The sequence below is a fragment of the Stylophora pistillata genome, chromosome 6 (genome assembly GCF_964205215.1).
Source record: "Stylophora pistillata chromosome 6, jaStyPist1.2, whole genome shotgun sequence".
Lineage (NCBI taxonomy): Eukaryota > Metazoa > Cnidaria > Anthozoa > Scleractinia > Pocilloporidae > Stylophora > Stylophora pistillata.
The window spans coordinates 1962393-1984624 of NC_142524.1; the positions used below are offsets into that span (position 1 = coordinate 1962393).

At 37.3% G+C, this 22232-nt stretch overlaps 6 protein-coding genes across 8 annotated transcripts; 1 reads left to right on the forward strand and 5 right to left on the reverse strand.

Annotated features, from left to right (window-relative positions):
- On the reverse strand, positions 1-5031 carry LOC111330399 (carbonic anhydrase 2). The gene is made up of 8 exons (XM_022935245.2): positions 4887-5031; positions 3228-3294; positions 2959-2985; positions 2175-2524; positions 1781-1873; positions 1099-1171; positions 468-631; positions 1-240 (listed from the first exon to the last, which is right to left on the reverse strand). The coding sequence occupies exons 2-8, from the start codon at positions 3280-3282 to the stop codon at positions 118-120; spliced, it is 885 nt and encodes a 294-aa protein (XP_022790980.2). The 5' UTR covers positions 3283-3294; positions 4887-5031; the 3' UTR covers positions 1-117.
- Positions 5032-6343: 1312 nt separating this feature from the next.
- LOC111330415 (carbonic anhydrase 2) lies at positions 6344-9659 on the reverse strand. 2 transcript variants are annotated; one of them, XM_022935269.2, is made up of 8 exons: positions 9561-9659; positions 8831-8913; positions 8442-8471; positions 7792-8126; positions 7413-7505; positions 7141-7210; positions 6876-7045; positions 6344-6679 (listed from the first exon to the last, which is right to left on the reverse strand). In XM_022935269.2, exons 2-8 carry the CDS (start codon positions 8889-8891, stop codon positions 6530-6532), a joined length of 909 nt encoding a protein of 302 aa, XP_022791004.1. In that variant the 5' UTR covers positions 8892-8913; positions 9561-9659; the 3' UTR covers positions 6344-6529. The 2 variants fall into 2 exon arrangements, with proteins under 2 accessions (XP_022791004.1, XP_088581972.1); XM_088725846.1 differs by having other exon boundaries at positions 7141-7212; positions 7412-7505; positions 9557-9594.
- Positions 9660-10146: 487 nt separating this feature from the next.
- On the reverse strand, positions 10147-11276 carry LOC111330393 (carbonic anhydrase 2-like; the record flags this gene model as incomplete). Its single annotated transcript, XM_022935236.2, has 4 exons — positions 10147-10461; positions 10658-10830; positions 10909-10978; positions 11184-11276. Coding segments are annotated over 4 exons (486 nt in total), but the record flags the coding sequence as incomplete, so codon positions are not given.
- Positions 11277-12012: 736 nt separating this feature from the next.
- Positions 12013-16133, forward strand: LOC111330433 (protein STPG4). Its single transcript, XM_022935292.2, has 7 exons — positions 12013-12171; positions 12357-12434; positions 13287-13547; positions 14657-14730; positions 14869-14923; positions 15205-15324; positions 15794-16133. Exons 1-7 carry the CDS (start codon positions 12079-12081, stop codon positions 15914-15916), a joined length of 804 nt encoding a protein of 267 aa, XP_022791027.2. The 5' UTR covers positions 12013-12078; the 3' UTR covers positions 15917-16133.
- LOC111330434 (uncharacterized) lies at positions 16134-17458 on the reverse strand. 2 transcript variants are annotated; one of them, XM_088724849.1, is made up of 3 exons: positions 17333-17398; positions 17190-17251; positions 16134-16925 (listed from the first exon to the last, which is right to left on the reverse strand). In XM_088724849.1, the coding sequence occupies exon 3, from the start codon at positions 16887-16889 to the stop codon at positions 16278-16280; it is 612 nt and encodes a 203-aa protein (XP_088580975.1). In that variant the 5' UTR covers positions 16890-16925; positions 17190-17251; positions 17333-17398; the 3' UTR covers positions 16134-16277. The 2 variants fall into 2 exon arrangements, with proteins under 2 accessions (XP_088580975.1, XP_022791028.1); XM_022935293.2 differs by lacking the exon at positions 17190-17251 and having other exon boundaries at positions 17333-17458.
- Positions 17459-17512: 54 nt separating this feature from the next.
- On the reverse strand, positions 17513-22093 carry LOC111330424 (uncharacterized). The gene is made up of 6 exons (XM_022935278.2): positions 21123-22093; positions 20747-20764; positions 20349-20507; positions 19812-19901; positions 19112-19264; positions 17513-18894 (listed from the first exon to the last, which is right to left on the reverse strand). Exons 1-6 carry the CDS (start codon positions 21300-21302, stop codon positions 18808-18810), a joined length of 687 nt encoding a protein of 228 aa, XP_022791013.1. The 5' UTR covers positions 21303-22093; the 3' UTR covers positions 17513-18807.
- Positions 22094-22232: the final 139 nt, after the last annotated feature.

Here is a 22232-nt window from a genome sequence, read left to right on the forward strand (position 1 = left end):
TCATGCGTTTACCCATTTTATTCTGATTCCTCAGATTCACACAATTTTCAGAATGATAATGATATCCTGGAAAAAACTTGTACCAGCGTTAAACGTGACAGCTTTCGATGTGGTTGTTTAGTTGAACAGTCTATCATCGTCACATTGAGACACAGAGCGGCCGTTTCGCAGCAGGGTGGGTCTGAAGTTGTCGCACATAGGCTGCTCGTCGTCATTCAGGAGGCCTCTTAAAGCGCGCATCTGAAAAAAAAAAAAAAAAAAGAATTCTCCTTACAGTTGACCGTTGCAATAATTGAAACATTATTGCAAAAGTCTTTTGTGGTTTGTGGCTTTGAACATAGAATTTGGTCCATTTACAACAAAATTTTAAGATCTTTTTCGTCCAGGGAGAAATTGCTGTGTCAGCCGATTAAATGCCAAAAAGATATTCTCATAAATCATTATTTAGAAGTAAAACATTTCCCTACCACATATTCGCTGGCACGAATTGGACGTTTCAGCACGATCCATTGCACTGATTGGTAGCAGGGAGGAGTGGTTAGGGAGCCCTTGTAGAAATAGGACTTTGACAAATCTCTCAGATGAGGCACCAAGTTGTTCAAATATATCGCTCTGATACGCTTTTTCGAACCTGCAGCGGAAACGATACTTTCTCATTCCCTGAATACAAGACACGTGATATTTGGTATTCATGCAAATCCCAACTCTTAAATTTCTTTTAATGTTTGACTTCGTGTGAAGAAAATATTGGTGAAATAATTCAATTATCCACTCGGTTCATCATTTCATATCAAACACAGTTATTATCAGATTATGATAAAATGTCAGATGTTACTCAACCATTTACAGCTGTCGAAGCAATAGATGCCATTTTAACATCAAAACGATATAATTGCTGCAATCAGAATTAAGGAAGGTCTCTCGTCGCAAAACATGTAATTTCATCATTTTTGCCCCTTAAAAAATATTGAATATTTTTCTGTTGTACCCGGCGAACTTGTGGGCCGGTATACTCTGCTCAAAACTGAGTATCGTCATATTCTTGTTATGTAATGCATACTGATGTTCTTTTATTCATCCTGTCCCGGCATGCCTTACCAGCCTTTCTTATGTAACGTGCTGCTCCACTTATAACTTTTAATGAATAACTTGAGTCATCATCGTCATCTTCCTTCGATTCAAAACAAAAAGCGTCGTGGCGTCAAAACTCCATCGAAATATCTAAAATTCATAGAACAACTAACAAACGAAAACCTCATTCGAATCCCGACAACCAGGTAATAGTTTTTAAAGGTGGCTGGTTAGAAAACCCGACCAAGGGCGTAGCTAGGTAAGGGGGGGTGGGGGGTCCTAGGATGCCCGTGATCCCCCTATCCCCCTTTGTAAGCCTTTTTTGTCAACATTAATTAAAACGCGGCGCGGAGATCGACGTGACAATTCGGTGAGTACCCTCTATTTGACAAAGTGTGACCTCCCTTTGAAAAATCCTAGCTACGCCCCTGCCGACAAATTACTCTGTTGCTGGTTCTTTTCAGGTCTATTTGGATCCGATTTCACGCTACGTTTCAAAGCATTCCAACCTCTTTGAACTGACAGAGCAATAGAGAAATCTCGTCAATTTTTTAGTCAGATTGTGTGAAAACAAGCTTAGTAAGAGAAATCGCAACATAAACTAGAACACTTTTGTCTTTACCGTTGATTTTTGCTGGCTTTACTAACTATCATCTCCGCTGACCGTGCTCGGGTTTACTTGAAACAAAATGACAGCTCTTTTTTTTACCTGTATGAATACACCAATCACAGCCAGTCCGTCTGGTTTGTCCACAGCAGTTTTAAAGTCTCCATACCTTATGTTATAGTGCACCAAATGAAGCTAAAAGGTAAGTAACGTGTATTACCATTAAAAACAAACTAAAACAACATAGATGTTCCACTTTAAAACTACTTATACTTTCAAAAAACTGAGTACTTGACAAAACTGAGTACTTGACAACTCACACCGAAACTGCGATATCGTTCTGATTTGGACAGAAACTTCGTCTTTTCGTTTCTGAAAAAATGATGCATACTTTTTTAGATATCGTTTGCAGAGGCAACCTTTTCGCACGGGCTCGCTATCTTCTCCCTAATTGTCCCTCCAGATAATGCTTTAATACTTAACTGTGTCCCAGTACCTCTCCTGCGAATGCCCTTCCGTTGACAGTGTGTTCAGATCCTTTGTTGTTCTCACAACCAAAATGAATGTGCATCTGCTGGAGCTTATACACGCTGTTACCTAGAGGACCCCCAGTGAGTGTTGAAGTACCCCTCGGTTTGTCTATTTCCAGGGTAGGAGCATGACCATTGTTCTCTAAAACACCATAGACTCTTCCGTACCAGTCCTCAGGTAAAAACCGGAGTTTCCTCAGACTTCCATCATTTTTCAACGAGCTCTTCTCAATGTTTATGGGGGACTGGGCGCTCTCGTCACAATGCTTTGAAACCTTTCCCCAGTCATTTGGACCATAGATTTCATGAACTTTGTCTGTGGGCAAAGTCAGCGTTAACTACCTTCAATATTAAATATATATATTTTTAAGAGTTACTTTAAGTTTAGATGAAAAAATGATTTCAATACCAACCATTACACCCATTACAGTTTGTTGAGTATTCGAAATTAGTAATCAACTGTCATTCAGTCCATTTCCAAAGAAAATCTTCACAAGTTCACATTATCTGACAGCTTTCTATTGCACATTTTCATTGCAGCCGCGAACTTTTCATCACTTTCAATGTAGGTGCTGTTTGATACAATAAAATAACATGGGTAATTTTCATTAGGCATTTGCCGAAGTTGGTTTGTATCGCGGCAGGTCTGTTTCGCTCTCATTACTGCGCATCCCAGTTCCTCTACCTGAAATGTATCAAAATTAAACTCCATATCTACAAGATAACACAGCCTTGTTAGGAAAATAATACCTGTTTTTCCATATTTCCACTTGGCACCTGGTTAATAGAAAACAAAGAAAACCTGAATTATTCTTCCTGTCTTTTGAGTATTTATGCGCACAAGTTACAAGTGAGTTATCCCTAACTTTTTCATCTTCCGCCCGTGGAAAAAAAATACCAAAACATACGTTTTTCACCAATACAATTTAATTGATTTAAAAGAGTGATTTAATTTTGCGCAATTCTTCAATGCTAGTTAAAACTTATTAAGCAATCCTGAGGCCCTTTGAGTATCTTACCTTGGGAGGTCAGCGCTCCACCCACAAGAACAGCTAATATCGCAATTTGGAACATTGTATTTTACGTCTGTAAATAGAAAGTCGGTAAATAATCAAAACTTTCTCGAAGATATATCTGCAATCAGGTTTGAATCACTTAAACAGCCCGTAACATTAACCTTAGCTTCTCCGGCGAGGTCGGCCTAACGCACGGTATTTGGTAAACTGGGTCAGTAAAATGTGGATGAGTGAAGAAAACCCACAAAAAGGGATTAAATGTCTTTTCTTCATTAGAACGATCGTCCTAACAGGATCTAAAAAAACAGTTCGCGTTTAACGTCTCAAAAATTATAGTTTTCACTTCCGAATGAGCTTAAAAGAACAATAAATAAAGCAAAAGTACGTCTAAAGTATGAACTTTTTTCCTCGAAAAAATTTTCTTTAATCAATCTGATACCACAAGGAGCAAACGTGGAGAAATTTACTGTTCATGGAAAGACTGAGATTCTTTAGACAGATGTGTTGGGTAGACTTTTACAGCAGTTGTCAAGTTGGTTGATGTTATGTATTGAGACACAACATTTTTTAGTTCGGTGGTTGAACTCAATCATAATTTATTTTCTATGAATACCATGACTCATCACGTCATATACGTCATACACATCAGTTGATATCGCAGGTTTGCAGGTGAAAAAGCTTTAAACAGTAAATGTTTATTCTCAGCATATGAGATGGTCGATATTTCTCGTGATTTTTCCCTTTCATGTTTGACCAGCGACTTACCTACCTGCGTATTCGTGGGTGGCGTTGCTTTGACGGTGAGAAATGTCCCACATTTTCCGTCAAATCCTCCTACTTTTGGTGGTACTAGACTTTATTGTTATCGCAGAAATGTTATCTGTTGCAAGCAAGCTTGACTTATTTCTAGTTCATGACTCATTAAGAATAACAAGAACTGGTATTATTAACTTAATTCCATTATGTAATGTTCAAAAACGCTACGTTATTGAATTTTGTACCTTTGTACAACTTCAGTTCAAGAAGGATTTTTATGACTTATAGAAAACTGGGAAATAATTTTCTTTATAAAGAAAATGACTCTGGCGACTACAAACCCATCGAATTCTATTAGGAGAATCTTGCAGGCAGGATATTACAAGAATGATCAGCTAAGTATTCATAACAACATTTCCTATTTCATTGTTGCAATTCACGTTATCACATGACCATGTATACCTTAATGCTTTGAATCTAGCAGGTACAGAACTAGTAAGTCTAATATGAACTATTTATAGTGAGAATTGATAGTTCCTGGGTACTCCGAGCCAGTGAAGTTTATTGGAAATTCGAAAGAAAAATGTATGTTCCAGCAGTTGTGTAAAACGCAAGTACTAGCATATACGTAACTCCCCAAAACGTCAACCTTTCTGTTGCTACATTTTTTAAATAAATAAGCGAGCTAATCCTTGCAAACTACATATGAGTAAGTTGCGCTTCTAAATTACCGTAATCGTTGAGAGAAACAAGTTTGATGTTTTTATTTCCCTGTGGTATCAAGGCTTTGTGTTCTCTGTCAGTTGTCAAGACAGCGCGGATGTTAATAGCGGCAGTGAGTTGTGAAAAAGTCTGCTCTTTGAATTTAATAAATAAGGATACAAATGAAATTTCTCTCACACTTACCAGATACACTACGAACCGATCCAAAAGCGGTGCAAAAATAAGCCAATGACTATTACTCGTTTGCTAGAAATTGCTTTTTCTCAAGGCCCGAGTTCTGATTGGCTGATCTTCGGGCAATAATTATTTCTTGACCCTCGTTCTTGTATCTCATCCCAAATTGTTATAAATGCCGCCGCCCTGATTGATTTTTCGTCCATACAAATAATCTTTCATGATACTGAGGCCAGCTGATTCAGGTGTGTTTGGTGTAAATCACGAGGACAAAGGAAGCTCATAAAACACACGAAGTGGTTTGTTTTTAATTTTCCACCAATTTAATCTTCATTTTTTCGAACACAGCCAGAGAATCGCATTGGCATATTACAGAAAACAAAACCTAATAACAATTGACAATGTCAGTACACAAATCTGGAGCTACTACATAACGGCAAGAAGCAATATGGACATGAAAATGAATAAAGAAGACAGAAAATGAAACTGCTTCACATCTTACCAAGTATTCAGATGTCTACAGACGTAAATCTGCACACATTTTAGAAGCTTTATCTAACTTGGTAAAGATATACAACATAAAACTCGGCAAACTCCAGTGCAGACTTCGGCCGATCTTTCACAAACTTGTTAGCAAAACGTTTACGTAGAGCTCAAGATCAGTTGCCAAAGATAATGTGAAAAAATCAAAATGACCATTTCTATCAACTACTAGGTTAGAAGTGGGTGAAATTCGGAAAAAATCTCAGAGCGGACCTGACGCGGCATAAACCAACCTCGGCAAAGACCTAATAAAAATTATTTATTTATGGAAACAGCCCCAACTTTGCTAGCGGCGATAAATTCTGCGAAAGGAATGTGCCATTGAAAGCCGTCAGATAATGCGATCTTAAGAAGATGTTATTTGGAAATGGACTAAATTAAGAGCACATGAATCGGTTAAAAAAAAAAAAAAAACACAAGGTCACCATGCCAAACTCACCAACGTAGAGAATGACAATGATCAGAGGAAAAAGTAAAAAGGGGGGGGGGGCTCTCTTCAGTAACGTATGGTGATCTCATAGTTTGAATAAAAATCAATAGTGATTGTAGGCCTTACTCAATAGATAACACCTTCATCGAGGTGCTATCGGGTCCCCTAAACAACTCGATTGGTCTCGGCTAATTCCTTGGGAATCACAGAAGAGAGCGAGACAACGTTGAAAGGCTTCGACACCTGTACAAACTTAAGACGTCTCCTAACAACTCGTCAAAATCCACTGGTGAGCCCAGGATACCGTTTACATGACATTTTCCTTCTAATTCCAGAGAAAAAAGCGTATGATACTCAGAGTTTAGGTTCCGTAATTTAGGACTCAAACTTTGACATTTTCTCTGTATAACGCAAAGATGATGTGAAGAGTACAAAAAGTGATGGCAAATGTTTCTTTTTATACCCAGAAGGTTACACAGTTGTCACAACTTAGTTTATGATCAAAACCCATTTTTTATTAACTTTTCTGACAAATGTTTTAGCCTTCCATGAGCTACCATTATATTGAGATGTATATTTGTTACAAAAGTCCAAAACAATAAGCCCAAATTGTGATCCGGTTAGTAGCCACTGCTCTTTATGCAGACCATATCATGTCTTAGTGAAACTAATCGCATCGTCAGTGAAAGAAGGGGACGTTCAGTAGGCCAGGGAGCTTTTCCTTTCCAGGCCATTTGAAAATCTTGCGACCATTCAGCGGTTTCACAGGTCTAAAGTTGTTGCACAGGGAGTCGCCGCTGGTCGAGGATAACGATCGCAGTAACTCCAGCTGAAAAGAAATTATACAATTGCGTTGCTCTGATAACAATTGCAAAATAAATTTATCGTGCTTACACCTCTTTGTATGAAATCCGTCTGAGCAATGGCATCAACACCAAATTCTCTCGGCTTGAGCGGTTACTGTATTCTCCTGCCTATGGCACTACGCTGGGCGCACACTACGCCCTGTGAGTCCTGCTACTAACCTGGGATTCGGTGACCGGTATTGGGTTCTTCATTAAAATCCATTGCACGGATTCGTAGCAGGGAGGGGTGGTAAGGGAACCTTTGTACGTGTAGTAAGGAGCACTTTTGGACATCAGGTCTGGAACAAGCTGTGTCAGCGGTACACTGCCATCAAGACTGTAGCTGTCGCCTTCAAAAAAAAAAACAAAAAAAAAAGGAAATTTGTAACAGTTTCGTTGGAAGAAAGGACTAAATCGCAAATTACACAAGTGAATGTTTAATAACCGTTGGGAGTTACGACATTGGTTGATGCCAGAGCAATGTTCTCCATCCATTTATTGAAACCTCCGTTCACCTCCAAAAGAACGCAAGAACGAAAAGTTAGTCAGTTAACTTCTAGGTGGAGCCGAATTCATGAGACGACTAAATCCATCAGCAACAGTAATGACGATATGCAATATAAATTCCGCAATCTATCGATATATCCACCAAAGCCTCAAAGTGTCAAAATTTAAACAAACTAATTACGGATGATAAAAGGCAATACCAAAATTTACCTGCAGAAACACTCCAATAACTAACAACCCATCGGGCTTGGAGACGGCGTCCTTGAAATTTCCATAGATGTCATTATAAAACATCAAGTGCATCTGCCGAAAAAGACAAATGTAAAATAGTACTTGTGTCTTTCATTTGTAACCTCTCTATCTTTCTTTCGTCGGAGAGAACAAATAGAGCCAAACAGAAATTCACAGCGCTTGACTATCGTTAAGATTTTATGATGATAGTCTGTCACAAGAAAAAAATATTTAGTTGCCCCCCTACCTCAGCAACCGTCCCTTTGAAGAGAGTCTTAAATTTCGTTGCTTACTTGCTATAATTGGGTCGTGCGGACCCTTAATTTGTACAACATTAGCATTAATTCCTTCATGATACCTCTGACGCAAAAGAGTTTCCATCCACGGTATGTTCAGAGCCAACATTACTTTCACATCCAAAATGAAAACGAAACTGTTCCAGACGAAAGGTGTTTTGACCAAGAGGACCTGCTGTGAGGGTTAGCCCGCCTTTGGTTTTATCCAGGGTAACTGTAAGGGCGTGACCATTGTTCGACAAGACGCCACTCACTGTTCCATCCTCATTATCAAAGATCGGCACCAGGCCACCATAAGAAGAGTTTGACTGAGACAGACTGGTGACAATGTCAATGGGGGACTGGAACTGACCACTGCATGAAGGCACCGCTAGACCCCAGTCTGCCGGACCGAACTCTAGAGAATTTTTTTAAAAGAATTCACTTGGTACGTCGATGGTCGAGGAAAGGACCACGCTACGAGATTTCGTCAGATTTCAGTGAAAGGTTACCGGTACTCATTTCTACTCTTGGCTAGGTCTAAAGCCTATGCTTCTTGACTCACATCCCCACCCCGCGCTAACTGTAAGGCCACGATATCTCTCGCTCACAATTCAGAAATACAAATAATAAGTTTTGTGTAAAATCCAAGAGGCTAGCTGACGCACCCTTTGCTTTTAGAGCTTATGTTATTTAGGTACATTTGTATAATTTTCAATACGTTGAATCAGACCTGTTTCTTTGTATCCCCACTGGCGTCCTCCTAGTAAAAAAAAAAAAAAAAAACGTTACAGATAAAAAGGTTTTAGAATTTGTGTTTTGAACTGATCTTGAATTACAGCTATCTTATTGCTGTCTCTATAATTTCCCGCAGGGACGCCAAATTCAAGAGACAAAAACAAAAAATATGATGACCTAATGTTTGTGTCGATGATATACCTTATGAGCACTAATTCAGATCGAGTCAATGAATCAGTAACTCTTCGTTTGATTTGATATTAATGTGATATAAGAATTGCGGTGGTTTACTAGAGAATTAAACTTGTGTTGCAAGGAACATTCTGTCTTCTTGTAGTTGTTTGATTACGGATCTTAAATGTTAAGGAAGAACAGAGACCTTACCTTCGTCAGCAAACGCATTGTTGAAAACTACCGCCAAAACAGCCACGATTAAGCAGTCCATGATGCTGCACAAATATTTTCACCTGCATTCAATAACAATGAGCCTTAGGAATTTGGTTGTGTATAAGGTTGTTTCAGACCAATATATCAAATGTTGACGAATCCTCTGGTATCATAATACTTGGACTGAGCTTTATAATGTAATGATCATTGTGCTACTATCAGTTTTTGTCTTTGTTAAATCCTGGTTGTTATGTCACCAAGGACTCGTTTTTGTACCGAGAAAAATGAAAGCTAAATATGTTTCAATAAGACCCTTTTCTTAACTATCGTCATAAAACTCTGACAAATTTTAGCAAAAATTTTCATTCAGATTTGCTTTTAATTTTTAATCACAGCATTATGTTCGAAAAAAAATCGCCTTCTTTCTTTTGTTAAGATATGGTTGGCCAGAAATTGGTACAAGAGCGAGGGGGTTAATCCTGGTAAATTCAGAGTAAGCCGAGTTATGAAGACAGGGAAGAATTTGCAACGAAACTTAAGTTCGATCTTCTTTTTTCCCCAGTCGTTCCTTAAAAATTTATCAGGACTTTTGTCCATAAGGCACTGTGTGCTCTAGGTCATATTATTACCGAAGAAGCAAAGTTATCAGAGATTTCAGGTTATCTCCAGGACACTGATTCACAAGGTTGAAATATTTACTGACAAAATCGAAAAAATCCTTACCTACCTTTTTGCTTCCTTCTTTTCTAAATGAATATTTCTTAAGTGTATGCAACTACAAACAGTAAATAATTGATCACAATTTATTTCAATTAGAGCCAAAACCACAAACTACCACTGTAATTGTGAAAATTCGTCCAATAGTTTCCACAGCCCCTTTTTTTCGTTGTCTTTTGCAGAAAGAATCTAATTATTTGGGACAGATGGCAAGAGATCCTCCAATTGTTCAGTAATTATGCTGTACCTTTTTCTATATTATGTACCCTATGGTCTTCAACGCCATAACAAAAATTCAACGAGAAGAGTGAATATTTAATTGAAAATCTCTATCCAACGCAATGGTGATGTAAAGATCACAAAAAGTGATGGCAAATGATTCTTTTAAGTGGGATATTTCGTTTAGAAAATATTTTACTTCCTTTGGAAAAAAACCATATGATACGCAGAGGATAGGCTCGGTAATTCAGGACTCAAACTATTATAATTCTCTATACAACGCAATGGTGATGTAAAGATCACAAAAAGGGATGGCAAATGATTCTTTTAAGCCCAAAAGGTTACACAGTTGTCACAGCTTAGTTTATGATCAAAACCCGCTTTTTATTGTATTTTCTAAAAAACTTTTTAACTTTCGATGAACTGTATTAAGATGGAAATTTGCTACAAAGGTCAAAAGCGATGAGTCCAAATTGTGATCCGGCTAGTAGCCACTGCTAATTATGTAGACCACATCATGTCTTAGTGAAACTCTCAGACCGTCAGTGAAAGAAGGGGATCTTCAGCAGGCCAGGGACCTTTTCCTTTCCAGGCCATTTAAAAGTCTTGCGACCATTCAGCGGTTTCACAGGCCTAAAGTTGTTGCACAGGGACCCGCCGCTGGTCTTGGATAATGATCGCAGTAACTCCAGCTGAAAAGAAATTATACAATAGCGTTGCTATGATAACAATTGCAAAATAAATGTATCGTGCTTACCCCTCTTTGTATGAAATCCGTCTGGGCGGTGGCATCAACACCAAATTCTCTCGGCTTGAGCGGCTCTTCTTTTCTCCTGCCTATGGCGCTACGCTGGGCGCACACTACGTGCCGTGAGCCCTGCTACTAACCTGGGATTCGGTGACCGGTATTGGGTTCTTCATTATGATCCACTGCCGCACGGATTCGTAGCAGGGAGGGGTGGTAAGGGAACCCTTGTAAGTGTAGTAACGAGCACTTTTAGGCATCAGGTCTGGAACAAGTTGTGTCAGCGGTATACTACCATCAAGACTGTAGCTGTCACCTTAAAAAATAGTAATGTAACAGTTTCGCAAGAAGTAAGGACTTAACCGCAAATGACATCTAGTTTATGCTCAGTTACCGTTGGGAGTTACAACATTGGTTGATGCCAGAGCAATGTTCTCCATCCATTTATTGAATCCTCCGTTTACCTTCAAAAGAACATGAGAACGAAAAGTTAGTCAGTTTACTTCTAAGTGAAGCCGAATCTTCTTGAATGGGTGAATCCACCAGCAACAGTAGTTACGATATGCAATATGAATTCCGTAATGTATCGATTTAACCACCTAAGCCTCAAAGTGTCAAAAGTGGAACAAACTGAGAGCTATGGTTTGAAAAAGGCAACACCAAAATTACCTGCAGAAACACTCCGATAACTACCAGCCCATTGGGCTTGGAAAAGGCTTCGTTGAAATGTCCATAGATGTCAGTAAGACGTAGCCCATCGAAAAGTTATCAGTGTAAATAAACGGAGTAAAGAAATCGAGAAGAAATTTTGAATGGGGAGTAGAGAATCGTCGCACATTTTTCTTGAACTGTGGTAAAGAAAACACAGTCAAAAAATATATATATATGAACTTCATATATTCATTGCATCTCACAGTCAATTAAGTCGGAGTAGAAACAGTACAGCTGACATGTGAACCAATTTGTATTTTCAATTAACATTCCTATGTTTATGAATGGATTAAAAATGGAGAAAGAAGAGAAGAGTTGCCATGGTTAAGTTCGAATTATCAACAAAAAAAATGGGACTCAGTGAATTTTAATTGTCAAGACCTATTGAAGTTAGAAAGCAACTGTGTCTGGTTCAACTTTTCTATTATTCAGCACCTTTTGCGGATCTGACAAGATATATATGTATATATATATATATATATATATATATATATATATATATATATATATCTATATATATATATATATATATATATATCTATATCCCCGTTTGTCAAGTTTGTCGACATTATCACAAGACATGAACTAGTTTACTATCAAGTGTACCAAGATTTTAGAATGAGGGATCAAAAACGGTAACACTGTATCACTAAAACATAAAGATCTGAAAGGTAAATCGACCCTGAAATTCTGCATTAAATGGCATTTTTCTTCCTATGTGTGTGCGAATTTTACCATAAATAATCAACAACGTAAAATAATTACTACCACAGCTCCTTGGCTGTGGAGAACCTGGGCACTACTCAAAAAGTGGTAACCTTGGAAACATATCAGCACGCTCGAATGTCACAAAATGGCGAACACCATAACTGCGATGCTTTTGCAAGAGCCAAAATCAGGCCCCACTGGCTACCCTTTGCAGCCTCGATCGCCCATGAGAATTCTAGTAAGTCTTCCGACTTCTCAACAGCCATAACTTGAGTCAAGTTGAATTATTTTATCGTTTCTTATGGTCGCTGCTTACTGTGAACGTCCTTGATCCGGAAATGAAAACTTTAGTCTCGACTATATTTACATTTCCATTACACCAAACTGATGAGCGATGTGTTTCACATTCTTTTATGTTTGTAGTCTGGAAGAAGAAGTAAGAGCCCGTACTATGAAGAACCAGTGTCGGACAGAGAGGAGTGGTGGCGATCCACCCTCAAGGTGACATAAAACCTCAAATAATTTATTTAATAATTTGAACAAACACGCGACTAGTAATTAAGGTTATAATTTTTAAAACTAACACTGGGTTTATTTCTTGATACAAAGTAAGTTTACATTCGCAAAGGCCAATCATTTTGTTAAGTTGGTGATATCTAACACGTTGCTGAAATTGAATGAAAATAGCGTCTATTGTGTTATGCCTCGTTCTTCAAAGCCTCTCGATACATGTAAATGAGGTGGCCAGGCATTCTGAAGTTTCTCCCAAAATTGAGGTCAAAGGAGGTAAAATTGGCAAAACTTGACGTGACTGGACTATGAATGGTGCGTTTGGGAAGGTAATCACTGTAATATTGTGATGAGAAAATCAAATTATTAATAAAAATCAATCTACAAAGTGACGAGTTCTTTCATACTGTGTAATTGTAAATCATACATTAGTCACGGCAATATGTCTGGACGCATAGGATACTAGGTGAAAAGGGCCAGGTTTAAGGCCTGGCCAGGTCACTGTGTGGTGTTGTTAGGCAAGACACTTGACTTACACAGTGCCTCTCTCTACACAGGAGTATATAAGGGTACCAGCAAGCTCTAAGGGAAATGCGAAAAAAAGGGTGTCAGAGGCAGATCTAGGGCAGGGCCCGTTCCCCCCCTAATTTTGGGTAAAAAAATAAATGCAGTAGGAAGAAAAGCTGGCAGGTGTACATACACACAAAAACTGGAGTCTGCTACATATTTTTTTAACTATGTTGTCATGAATACCAAAGGAGACACATACTAGGCCATTTAAACAATGGAATAATGTCTGTTCCTGTTTCTTCTGAAGCATTGTGTTCTGTCCTATGGTTTTAGGACACACCTGTTCCAGGAAGTTATGAACTGAAAGATTTTGTTGAGGAATTACAAGGAAAACCTGTGAGAACCACCTATGGATTTAAGAATGCAGGAAGAAAAAGAAATATGGACCCATCACGCAATGGTGACTTATTAATGCCAGGACTGTACAAACATGGAACATCCATTGATCAGCTGGATAAACAACAAGTGACATACAGTTTTAAGTCTTGTGACAGATATCACACTCCAACAGCACTTGTGGGATACATGGACAAGGTATTCTGTAGATCTAGGCTGAGGTTCAAAGTTTTGCTTGGTTTAATCGTTTTCAAACCAAATTTTCAAATTAAATTTTCAAATTAAATTAAACTGGTTTGAAAATTTAAAACTAAGAGAAAATTTGAACCACATCTTTTTATGAATTTACATGGCCTTGCTGAAAATGTTTACTACAGTATGAAAGTTTGCTATGTATATAAAGTTAAATATTTTTTATTTAAAACAATGTTGTTGAACGTAATGCAGTAAATGGTTTGAACCCGTGGGTAACATGTGAAGGTGTAGTCTGATCGTCCGGGTGAGTGTAGTCCTGAGAAGGACTGTTGTCGGTGGTAGTGACTGATGTTTCGACAACCTGTGTGGAAGACACTTGACTCTGATGATGACTTCTGCACAGGTTGTCGAAACGTCAGTCACTACCACCAACAACAGTCCTTCTCAGGACTACACTCACCCGGACGATCAGACTACACCTTAAAATGTTGTTGAAGGCGTCAACCCTAATACAGTATCTCCCTCTGACCAGGTGGTCACCACATGGCAAGTCTGTGGTTTGATATAATTTAAGGTGACAATGGATTTACATGTGGAGGCGCGGTGGCCTCATGGTTGGTGCGCTTGACTCCGGATCGAGTGGTCTGGATTCGAGCCCCGGCCGGGACATTGTGTTGTGTTCTTAAGGAAGACACTTTACTCTCACAGTGCCTCTCTTCACCCAGGTGTATAAATGGGTACCGGCAAATTTAATGCCGGGGGTAACCCTGTGATGGACTGGCATCCCATCCAGGGGGGAGTAGAAATACTCCTAGTCGCTTCATACTACAGAAACCAGAGTTAAGCACCGGCCTAATGGGCCACTAGGCTCGTAAACAGACTTTACCATGGATTTACATACAATTATGATGACAGTGATTATATTTAAAACAATATCTGTATATACCAGGTTTCTAATTTGTGACTGTTAATGTTCTAGAAACAAGTTGTAGCAGTTAGAGCTGAGAAAGAACAAGAAATGAACATTTTATGCCTCTGAAAATAAACAGTGTCTACGGTTGTGAAGATAATTTCAAAATCACATTTACTCTATTGATTAACTTTTACTGCAGGAGTTTGTGAAGAGTCAAATTAGTCCAAACACATATTACACTGGATACCAATATGTGCCTAAGTTACCTTCAAAGTAAGTAACTTAATTTAAGATGGAAAGAATCAATCTACTTCTCTGGTTGTGCAAAGTGAATCTTGTTGTTGAAGATATACAGGGAAATAACTATCAGTTCAAACATTTTATGTATTAAAATAAATATCTTTTGAATAGGCATCCAGCTTTCAAGTCTCAAGAGCGCAGATTCCCAACCATCTACTTTAAACCAGTGAGTGATTCCTCAAAGAAATAGTTTGTGTAGAGGAACTAAAGACCTTAATGTTTCATTCCACAAGGATAATGTCAAGGGAATTAAGATACTTAAGGTCACTCTCAGAGCTCGAGGAGTTAACAATGAAGCTGAGTATAGCTGTTGGTAGATTTGGTTTCGTAATTAATTTTCTTGTCAGTTTTATTGCTTGACTCTTTACTTCACAGGCTTCTAGACTTTTTGTGGCTTTTGATATCAATATGATACAAATTTCTTTCGTGTCTATTTTGTCTTCACAGAGAGACGGTCCTCCTCCTGGACAGTACAAACTCTCAAAGGACCCAATTTTACCAAAAGGACCAAATGTTACATCTCCATTCAAGTCAAAAACTCCAAGATTTGTCCAACCTCATGTGCTGGTATGTAATGGCTGACAGAAAAGTTAAGGGTTGCATGACTGTGGCGAAGAGCAACTTTGTGATCCAAAAAGCCCAAAGATTTCTTGAGTTAATTAGTATTACTGGCTTTTTTGATAGAAATTCTCAAAATCCTAACAGAAAAGAATTATAATAATTTTAAGGGAATTTTAAATTTTTTTGTCTTCTAGCTGATCATTAAACTTCTGAAAGACCATGAACAACAATGTTTTTCTCACAGTGCCTCTCTAACCCAGAGTATAAAATAAGTACTTCCCAATCATGGGGATGAAGACAGCCTGACAAAATATCAACATCCCATTCCTGGGGATTGCCAATATCCAACTCCTAGTTGCTTCACAGCAATAAAACTGGGATATGCTCAGGATGTAAATTTGTATACTGCAAAAATTACCAGAATAATTCACTATTGTTCACAATTTTTTTCCCTCTTATTGCACCCACAAATTAGAAAACGCCTGGTCCTGGAACATATTGCAAGACATACCAGACACCAATGCCAGGCACAATCAAGAAAATGGCAAGAAATTATGGATTGTTTTTTACCTCAGGGAATTATGGAGAATATTATTAACATATTTGTCTTCATAAATTACACATGGGAAGGACACACTGTCAGACACAAAGAAAGCTATGCATTGAACGTGAAGGAGATTTAAAAAAACTACCAACCAATACTCCTGTTGATACACCTGTACATTTGTAAATTGGAAATAGATTAACTGGTTTTTTAAATTGCTTTTGTTTGTTTATTAATAAAACTATGTGAAATAAAAAATTGTTACATGTCACATGTTGAAGTTTATTTATTTGAATGAGCTTTCCTCTTTTTTCTTCTGCATTCTGCAACTTACACAAATCTTTAAGAGATGTTAACCAAGAGGATGGGAAAACACACTTAGAAACAGTTATGTTGTATGAATAAATCACCAGGGTCAGCGCTCTTTTATAAGAATAATCTTTCCTCTATCAAACCTCCTGTACAGGCGATGATTGGTCTCCCCTATTTTTTCAAGAGACCACAGAATGGTGGAAACCTGTTTATCGTCTACATTCGAGTCTCCAGTACTATCAGCAATATGGTTCAACAATTGTCGAAACATGCTGCAACCTTCTGCAGATGCTGCCCTGATCTTTTGCAGTTCCAGCCTCTGCTTCTCATCATGCCACACAGCTCTTGCCAACTTGCGCAACAATTCAATACAATCTTCTGTTTCTAATGAATCTTTTGATGTTTCAAAGATGTCAAGGAGTTCCTGGACGGTTTTATGAGCTGTATTTTCCTCCTTCATTGGGAACACAGAAACTGATGAAAAGCTGTAGACCTGAGAATGTTGCAAAGGAACACTTGTTCCTAGTCCTGATGACTTGTTTGTTGTCCATGATTGGTACCTCGTGCTAACTGTATTTATGTTTTGAGGTAACAATGAGAGAGCTCTTAGAGTTGATGAGGAAAGAGCAGTTCTTCGCACAATGCTTCTTGTCGTGGCGGCAACTAACAAGTTTGGAAGCTCCTTGGTCAGAAGCATACTCAGCTGGTTTACCATTTTTTAGACCTTACAAGAATTACTCTCAACTGATTCCTATTGAAAGAACAAGAAATACGGTGTAAAAAAACTATGATTTCTACAAACTTTGTGTCACAGCAGATGACAACTAGCTCTGAAAACTGCTGTTGTCGAAATAGGTTTCAACACTTTTGAATTGTCACTACTTGCCAACTGACCATTACAGAGTGAATGCGATCAAGGGTTGACAAACGATTCTGCATATTAGATTTAAATTAAACTCTTCTACATGTTTTTAATCCACCGTGTGAAATATGAGCACAAGATAATTTTGTTTACCTCTCCGTAGTTGTCGAGGTGGGAATCAATCTTAAATCACACAATGTTTTGGCTGAAAAATCCTAAAAATAATGTTTAGGAAATTCTTATTCAAGAAATAAACGGAGAGGTCAAGAATACTGTAGCATCAATGTAACACCAACCGTTTTGGGAAGTGTGAATCACAGCTCTTTCCACTCCAACAGATATTTCTGCCAGAACTCCACTGTATGCCTCGTTTTGGATACCTACTTTATATAAAAATACTGTTTTATCATCATGCACTTTGGATGGTCTGTCCCCATGGTGCACAAGACAAAGACACACAGCAAAACATGCAAACATATGATAAATATGTTAACTTTATTAGAACGTAATTCAAACGCAGCAATTGACAAGATGTCTGTAAACATGACTTATACATTTTCCATAGTTAAAGGTTGAGACAAATTCCTAAGAAAATTCTGTACTAAAATTTAGGTCTGGCCAGTTCACAGCCTTTGTGTGCGAGGTTGAATAGAAGGCAAAATAATTTATACTTAATAATTTAAGATAGCAAAATTAATCTTTTGCTTGTTCAAATTTTCATAGTATATTAATTGATAGAATTAAATGACTGATAATAAAGTATGTTGCAGTTCTTACAAACATTCAACGCATATGAAGTAAATGTAAGCCCCATGAAGTCTAGTTATTGATAAACTCATAATTTTTTTAAATTTGGATCTGTTTGCTCTTGCTTCAGTCAAATTCAAATCTGAAATCTTTCAAGTGTATATTCAAGGATTTGATTTCTTCAAATCAGAATCATGTTGGGACTCCAAACAAAATTGTTATTAGAAAAGATTACAAAAAATGAATTCACAGTTGATGATTTTTCCTAGGACCTCCAGCTCTCTGGAAACCATGAAGGATGATGCTGGAATTCTAGCCACATATCAATATAACTACCATCATTATTGTTAATGCCATACATTATCCTTATTGTAATTATCAAAATTATTAATATTACTGTTATCTTTGTCATCATTATTATTAAAGTACAAACACAACCAATATGTGGGGGCTTAAATATGCTCAATGTGGTTCATCTCATCCACAAAGTATCAGTTTTCAATGTTATTTTTGTTTTGTTTTTTATATAAATTTCATAATTTGAGCAGATTAGTAAATCTAGTGAGAAATGAACCAAGAGATAAGACCTGATGCTCTACAGATCTACATGTACAATGGCAAACTTTGAACAAATTCTTCAAATATTTTAGAAGACTAATAGCCATGGTATAGCTGTGTCATTTGCCACTGTTGTCAAGGGCCACAATATAATGCCAAACAAATCTAACTTGGCTAGGACATTTTGACAACCATCTGTGTACAAAAGTTGAATGCATATTGATCATGACACCTACATTCTGTATCATTATGATAACATGTGCGCATACTTAAAGCACCATAAAGTAGCAATTACCAATATCAACCAAAGAATGATCTTCTAACAAGTTTCTCTTGTTAATTTTACTTCCCACAGTGAATTAACACTGAATATAATTTTTATTACTAAATGACAATGTCAATATCCTTAAAATTCTCAAAAGTGTTTGGTCTGTATTCTTTTTTTACATGATCACTCTATAAGTTGCTATTGGATGGCACAAACAGCACTCTTGTTTTGTTGTAAGGCAGCTGGCAGATCAGTGCTTCTGTTTTGTCGCATCATCTCTAAAATCTAAGGATAGGAAGAAGAAGAAACTGGGCCTCATTAAAAAATTCTCATGGTTTTAAATAAATTTACATATATCAAATTCAACCACACTGCATCAATGTAGTATTCAGCGAGCAAGCAGTGGTGTATGGTTAAAGGAAGAGCGATACAAAAGGAATCATGGAGAAAAAGGAAAGGGTTCTTTCTATTGCTTCTCTCATGAAAGCAGAGTACAACTTACCCCTATACATTCAAAGAAGTCTATAGAATTTGTATTGTCCACATCTATTTTCTTAAATATCTTTTCCCTTATTTCTGTCTTTGTGTACATCAGAGAGCTCCCCTGCTGAGCTATTAAATCCAACATCTTTTCTAGTTCATCACTGTCTATGGTCTGAGAAAAAAATTACACATCAATCCATCTGGTATGTGCATATGTTGTAGTTCAATTTTATACTTGGTTCAAATTTTATTTCCCTTTGTTCTCGGTCATGTTAATGTATGATAGAGAGTTTGAAACAAAGGAAAATAAAATTTGAGCCAAAGATAAAATTGAACTACAACACATACATGTAACTACATTTGAGTATTCATGTGGAGAAATTGAGCCAAGAGTACAAAATCCCACTTGTACACTCTCTTGTTTATGTGTTTTTCCACTTAACCCTTGACTGAGTCGATCATCATCCCTTGTGTCTCGGTGGAAAGAAACCATATTGTTAAGAAAAACACTGGATTTCTCTCACATTTCCCTTTCTGCTAACTTAAGCAAATTAGAAAAGCTGTCCTATGGGAGAGATGCACATTTTTATGCAATCTAGTTTATCCATCTGGGGCTCGGATTTTTCTATTACACTAAAATTGTTTCATCTTTAGTTGATATGCTACTCTAAATAATTATAGAGTGAAGAATTCAACCTGACTTTAAAATTTTTTCTTACCCCATTCCTATCAAGATCTGCCTCCACAAACTTTTTCTCTGCAAGGAGAACTGTACTCAGAGGAACATCAGGATATCTCCTGGCAATTTCCTGCAAGATGCAAGCAAAACTTCAACTTTAGAGACGCATTTTCAAGAAATGAGGCAGAAATGTGGCCAATTTTTAACCTTTCTCAACAAATTTGATAGATATTTGCCTCTAAATCAATTAATGCTAATTCAGATTTTTTGATGAGGTACAAGGGTGGCATGATTTTTTTTTTAAATTTTAACAGAGGCATCCCCAGTAACATCTAGTTGCTTATTTTGTCATGAACTTAAATTCTTGTCTTCTCAGAAAGGCTTACTTTTAACAAGTTAATGGTTGTCAATTGTACTTTGTAGTGATACTCCAATATCATCTAATAGCCAGTCTCAATTAGCCTTCCAGCTATATTGCAATATTAACTGTTGCATTTGTCAAAAAATAACCCAATTTCTTAATTTTCAAGATGATTTTGAACACAGTCTAGCTCTTCTTTTTTAATATAACCTTTACCTGGTATAACTTTTCTGGGTCATCAAATGGGTTGTCTATATTCTCTTTATTGCTTTCATCGGGTGTTCTCTCTCCTGCACCTTTAGTTCCTTTATCTCTTTTTCTTTGAGCTGGTCTCTTAGGTTTTTTTACCTCTGATTGACGTCGTTTTTTGGTTTCCTACAAAAAAACAAAATTTGTGGGAAGCATTTTAAATACATCCCTGTTTAACAAAATACATAAGAGTAGATAGCAGAAAACGGAAGTCTCTCACTTGAATCTATGTAAATTGGTAAAACTCCTATTTATCAAGAGTTGAGAATCTGTTTACTTCAGATTAATTTTAAGTGTACATGCATGTATATTGTTAAATTTCTTTATTATGAAAAAAAAAAGAGATGGCACAGGGCGAGACTTACCTTATTCTTCTCAGCCAGCTTAAAAAAAAAGAAAAAAAAAAAAGAAATCAATAATTTTTATATCTAATTATAGCTAAACAGCGTCTTAAGGGAGAAAAATACTCCAAGGTAAGTAATAGTTAGGACTATGTGTTCGAATGTGTAATTTAAACAGAGGTCGTCTAACTGTAAACAGTTCATAATTTTAACTGTTGTGCACGCGGGAGGAATTGTTTGTTCGGTTAAACACCTGCTTTTAAATTCTACAATTATTGGAAACTGCTTCAAACCTAACAAACAGAAACAATTTAAATATCATCACGTGTTACTATGGATCGTTAAAAATGAATGTTTATCGTCATAATCGAGCGCTTCATTATCAGATATTTATGCTCACTTGCTTTTCCAATTCCTCCATTTTTTTGTTCATATCGTAAATGTTTCCTTTAAGTGTGTTACATTCTCTCTCCTTTTCGTGAAGTTTCGCTTTAAGTTCCTCTCTTTCCTTCAAACCCGTCACAAAATCGTGTGTTGTTTGATCCCTTTGCAGGGCTAGCTCGTTGGTTTCTTCGGACATTTTGGCAGACAAATTATCGATAAATGAAATTGTTAATCTGATAAAATGCAGTGCGAGGACAAACTCAGTCGAGACGAACTTTGCTGACAAGTGTTAAGCCCAACATATCTGTGTTTCTGGCGTGTGCTGTTTACCACGTTCAGTTTGGCTTCGTATATATGCAAACAGATATTTGTTTGTCGTGTTGCTAGAACACGAATTCCTTCACGCCCCGCTGCTCCGCGTGGTGCATATGAGAACTCGACAATCAGCATGAATCAGTGAAATAGCAACAAAAATACAATCATAAATTTCCATTGATCAAGAAATACTTTCTTTCGCGACCAGTGTTACTTGCGAGCGTAACAACTAATTAGCTAAATGTTGTAATAACAATAATAATAATAAATAATAATAAAAGATTTATACCGCGCCAGTATCCTACTGTTCAAAGGCGCCTACAGAAAACTGTAACATTAACACTTAAGAAAGCTAATATTAATTATAAAAGGCTTTTCTAAAAAGAAAAGTTTTTAATCTACTTTTAAAAACAGACACAGACTGAGCATTTCTAATTTCACTTGGCAAAGTATTCCATAATGAGAGTGCTGCTACAAAGAAGGATGTTGCGCCATATGTTTTCAGGTTATAGGATGGAGAAACCAGAAGGTGCTTGGATGATGAGCGTAGATGACGCGATGGGGTGTAAGATGTAAGCAAATCACAAATGTACGACGGTGCCAAGTTGTTAAGTGCCTTGTAGGTTATAAGTAAAATCTTAAAAATAATACGTTGTAACCGAAACACCTGATTCCAATGGACAGTTACCTAGACATGTCCTCCGCACTACCCCCTCCACCCATCTCGTTCTTTTTCTATTTCTGAGGTATTCTGAGCCCGCAAGTAAACAGAGTATAGAGGCGCATTTGAACTAATATTTGTGTCATGTAA

Coding starts and splice junctions, on each gene's coding strand:
- LOC111330399 (XM_022935245.2), bottom strand. CDS start 3,282: ATGTTCCAAATTGCGATATTAGCTGTTCTTGTGGGTGGAGCGCTGACC. Junction 2,986..3,227: donor TGGAGCGCTGACCTCCCAAG/GTAAGATACTCA, acceptor TCTATTAACCAG/GTGCCAAGTGGAAATATGGA. Junction 1,874..2,174: donor GAAGGGCATTCGCAGGAGAG/GTACTGGGACAC, acceptor CTTACCTTTTAG/CTTCATTTGGTGCACTATAA.
- LOC111330415 (XM_088725846.1), bottom strand. CDS start 8,891: ATGGACTGCTTAATCGTGGCTGTTTTGGCGGTAGTTTTCAACAATGCG. Junction 7,213..7,411: donor TATTGGAGTGTTTCTGCAGG/TAAATTTTGGTA, acceptor GCGTTCTTTTGG/AGGTGAACGGAGGTTTCAAT. Junction 6,680..6,875: donor TACCGGTCACCGAATCCCAG/GTTAGTAGCAGG, acceptor ATTTCTTTTCAG/CTGGAGTTACTGCGATCGTT.
- LOC111330433 (XM_022935292.2), top strand. CDS start 12,079: ATGGCGAACACCATAACTGCGATGCTTTTGCAAGAGCCAAAATCAGGC. Junction 14,731..14,868: donor GTGCCTAAGTTACCTTCAAA/GTAAGTAACTTA, acceptor TCTTTTGAATAG/GCATCCAGCTTTCAAGTCTC. Junction 15,325..15,793: donor TTGTCCAACCTCATGTGCTG/GTATGTAATGGC, acceptor CCCACAAATTAG/AAAACGCCTGGTCCTGGAAC.
- LOC111330434 (XM_022935293.2), bottom strand. CDS start 16,889: ATGGTAAACCAGCTGAGTATGCTTCTGACCAAGGAGCTTCCAAACTTG.
- LOC111330424 (XM_022935278.2), bottom strand. CDS start 21,302: ATGTCCGAAGAAACCAACGAGCTAGCCCTGCAAAGGGATCAAACAACA. Junction 19,902..20,348: donor ACCCAGAAAAGTTATACCAG/GTAAAGGTTATA, acceptor TGCATCTTGCAG/GAAATTGCCAGGAGATATCC. Junction 18,895..19,111: donor ACTTCTTTGAATGTATAGGG/GTAAGTTGTACT, acceptor TCCTATCCTTAG/ATTTTAGAGATGATGCGACA.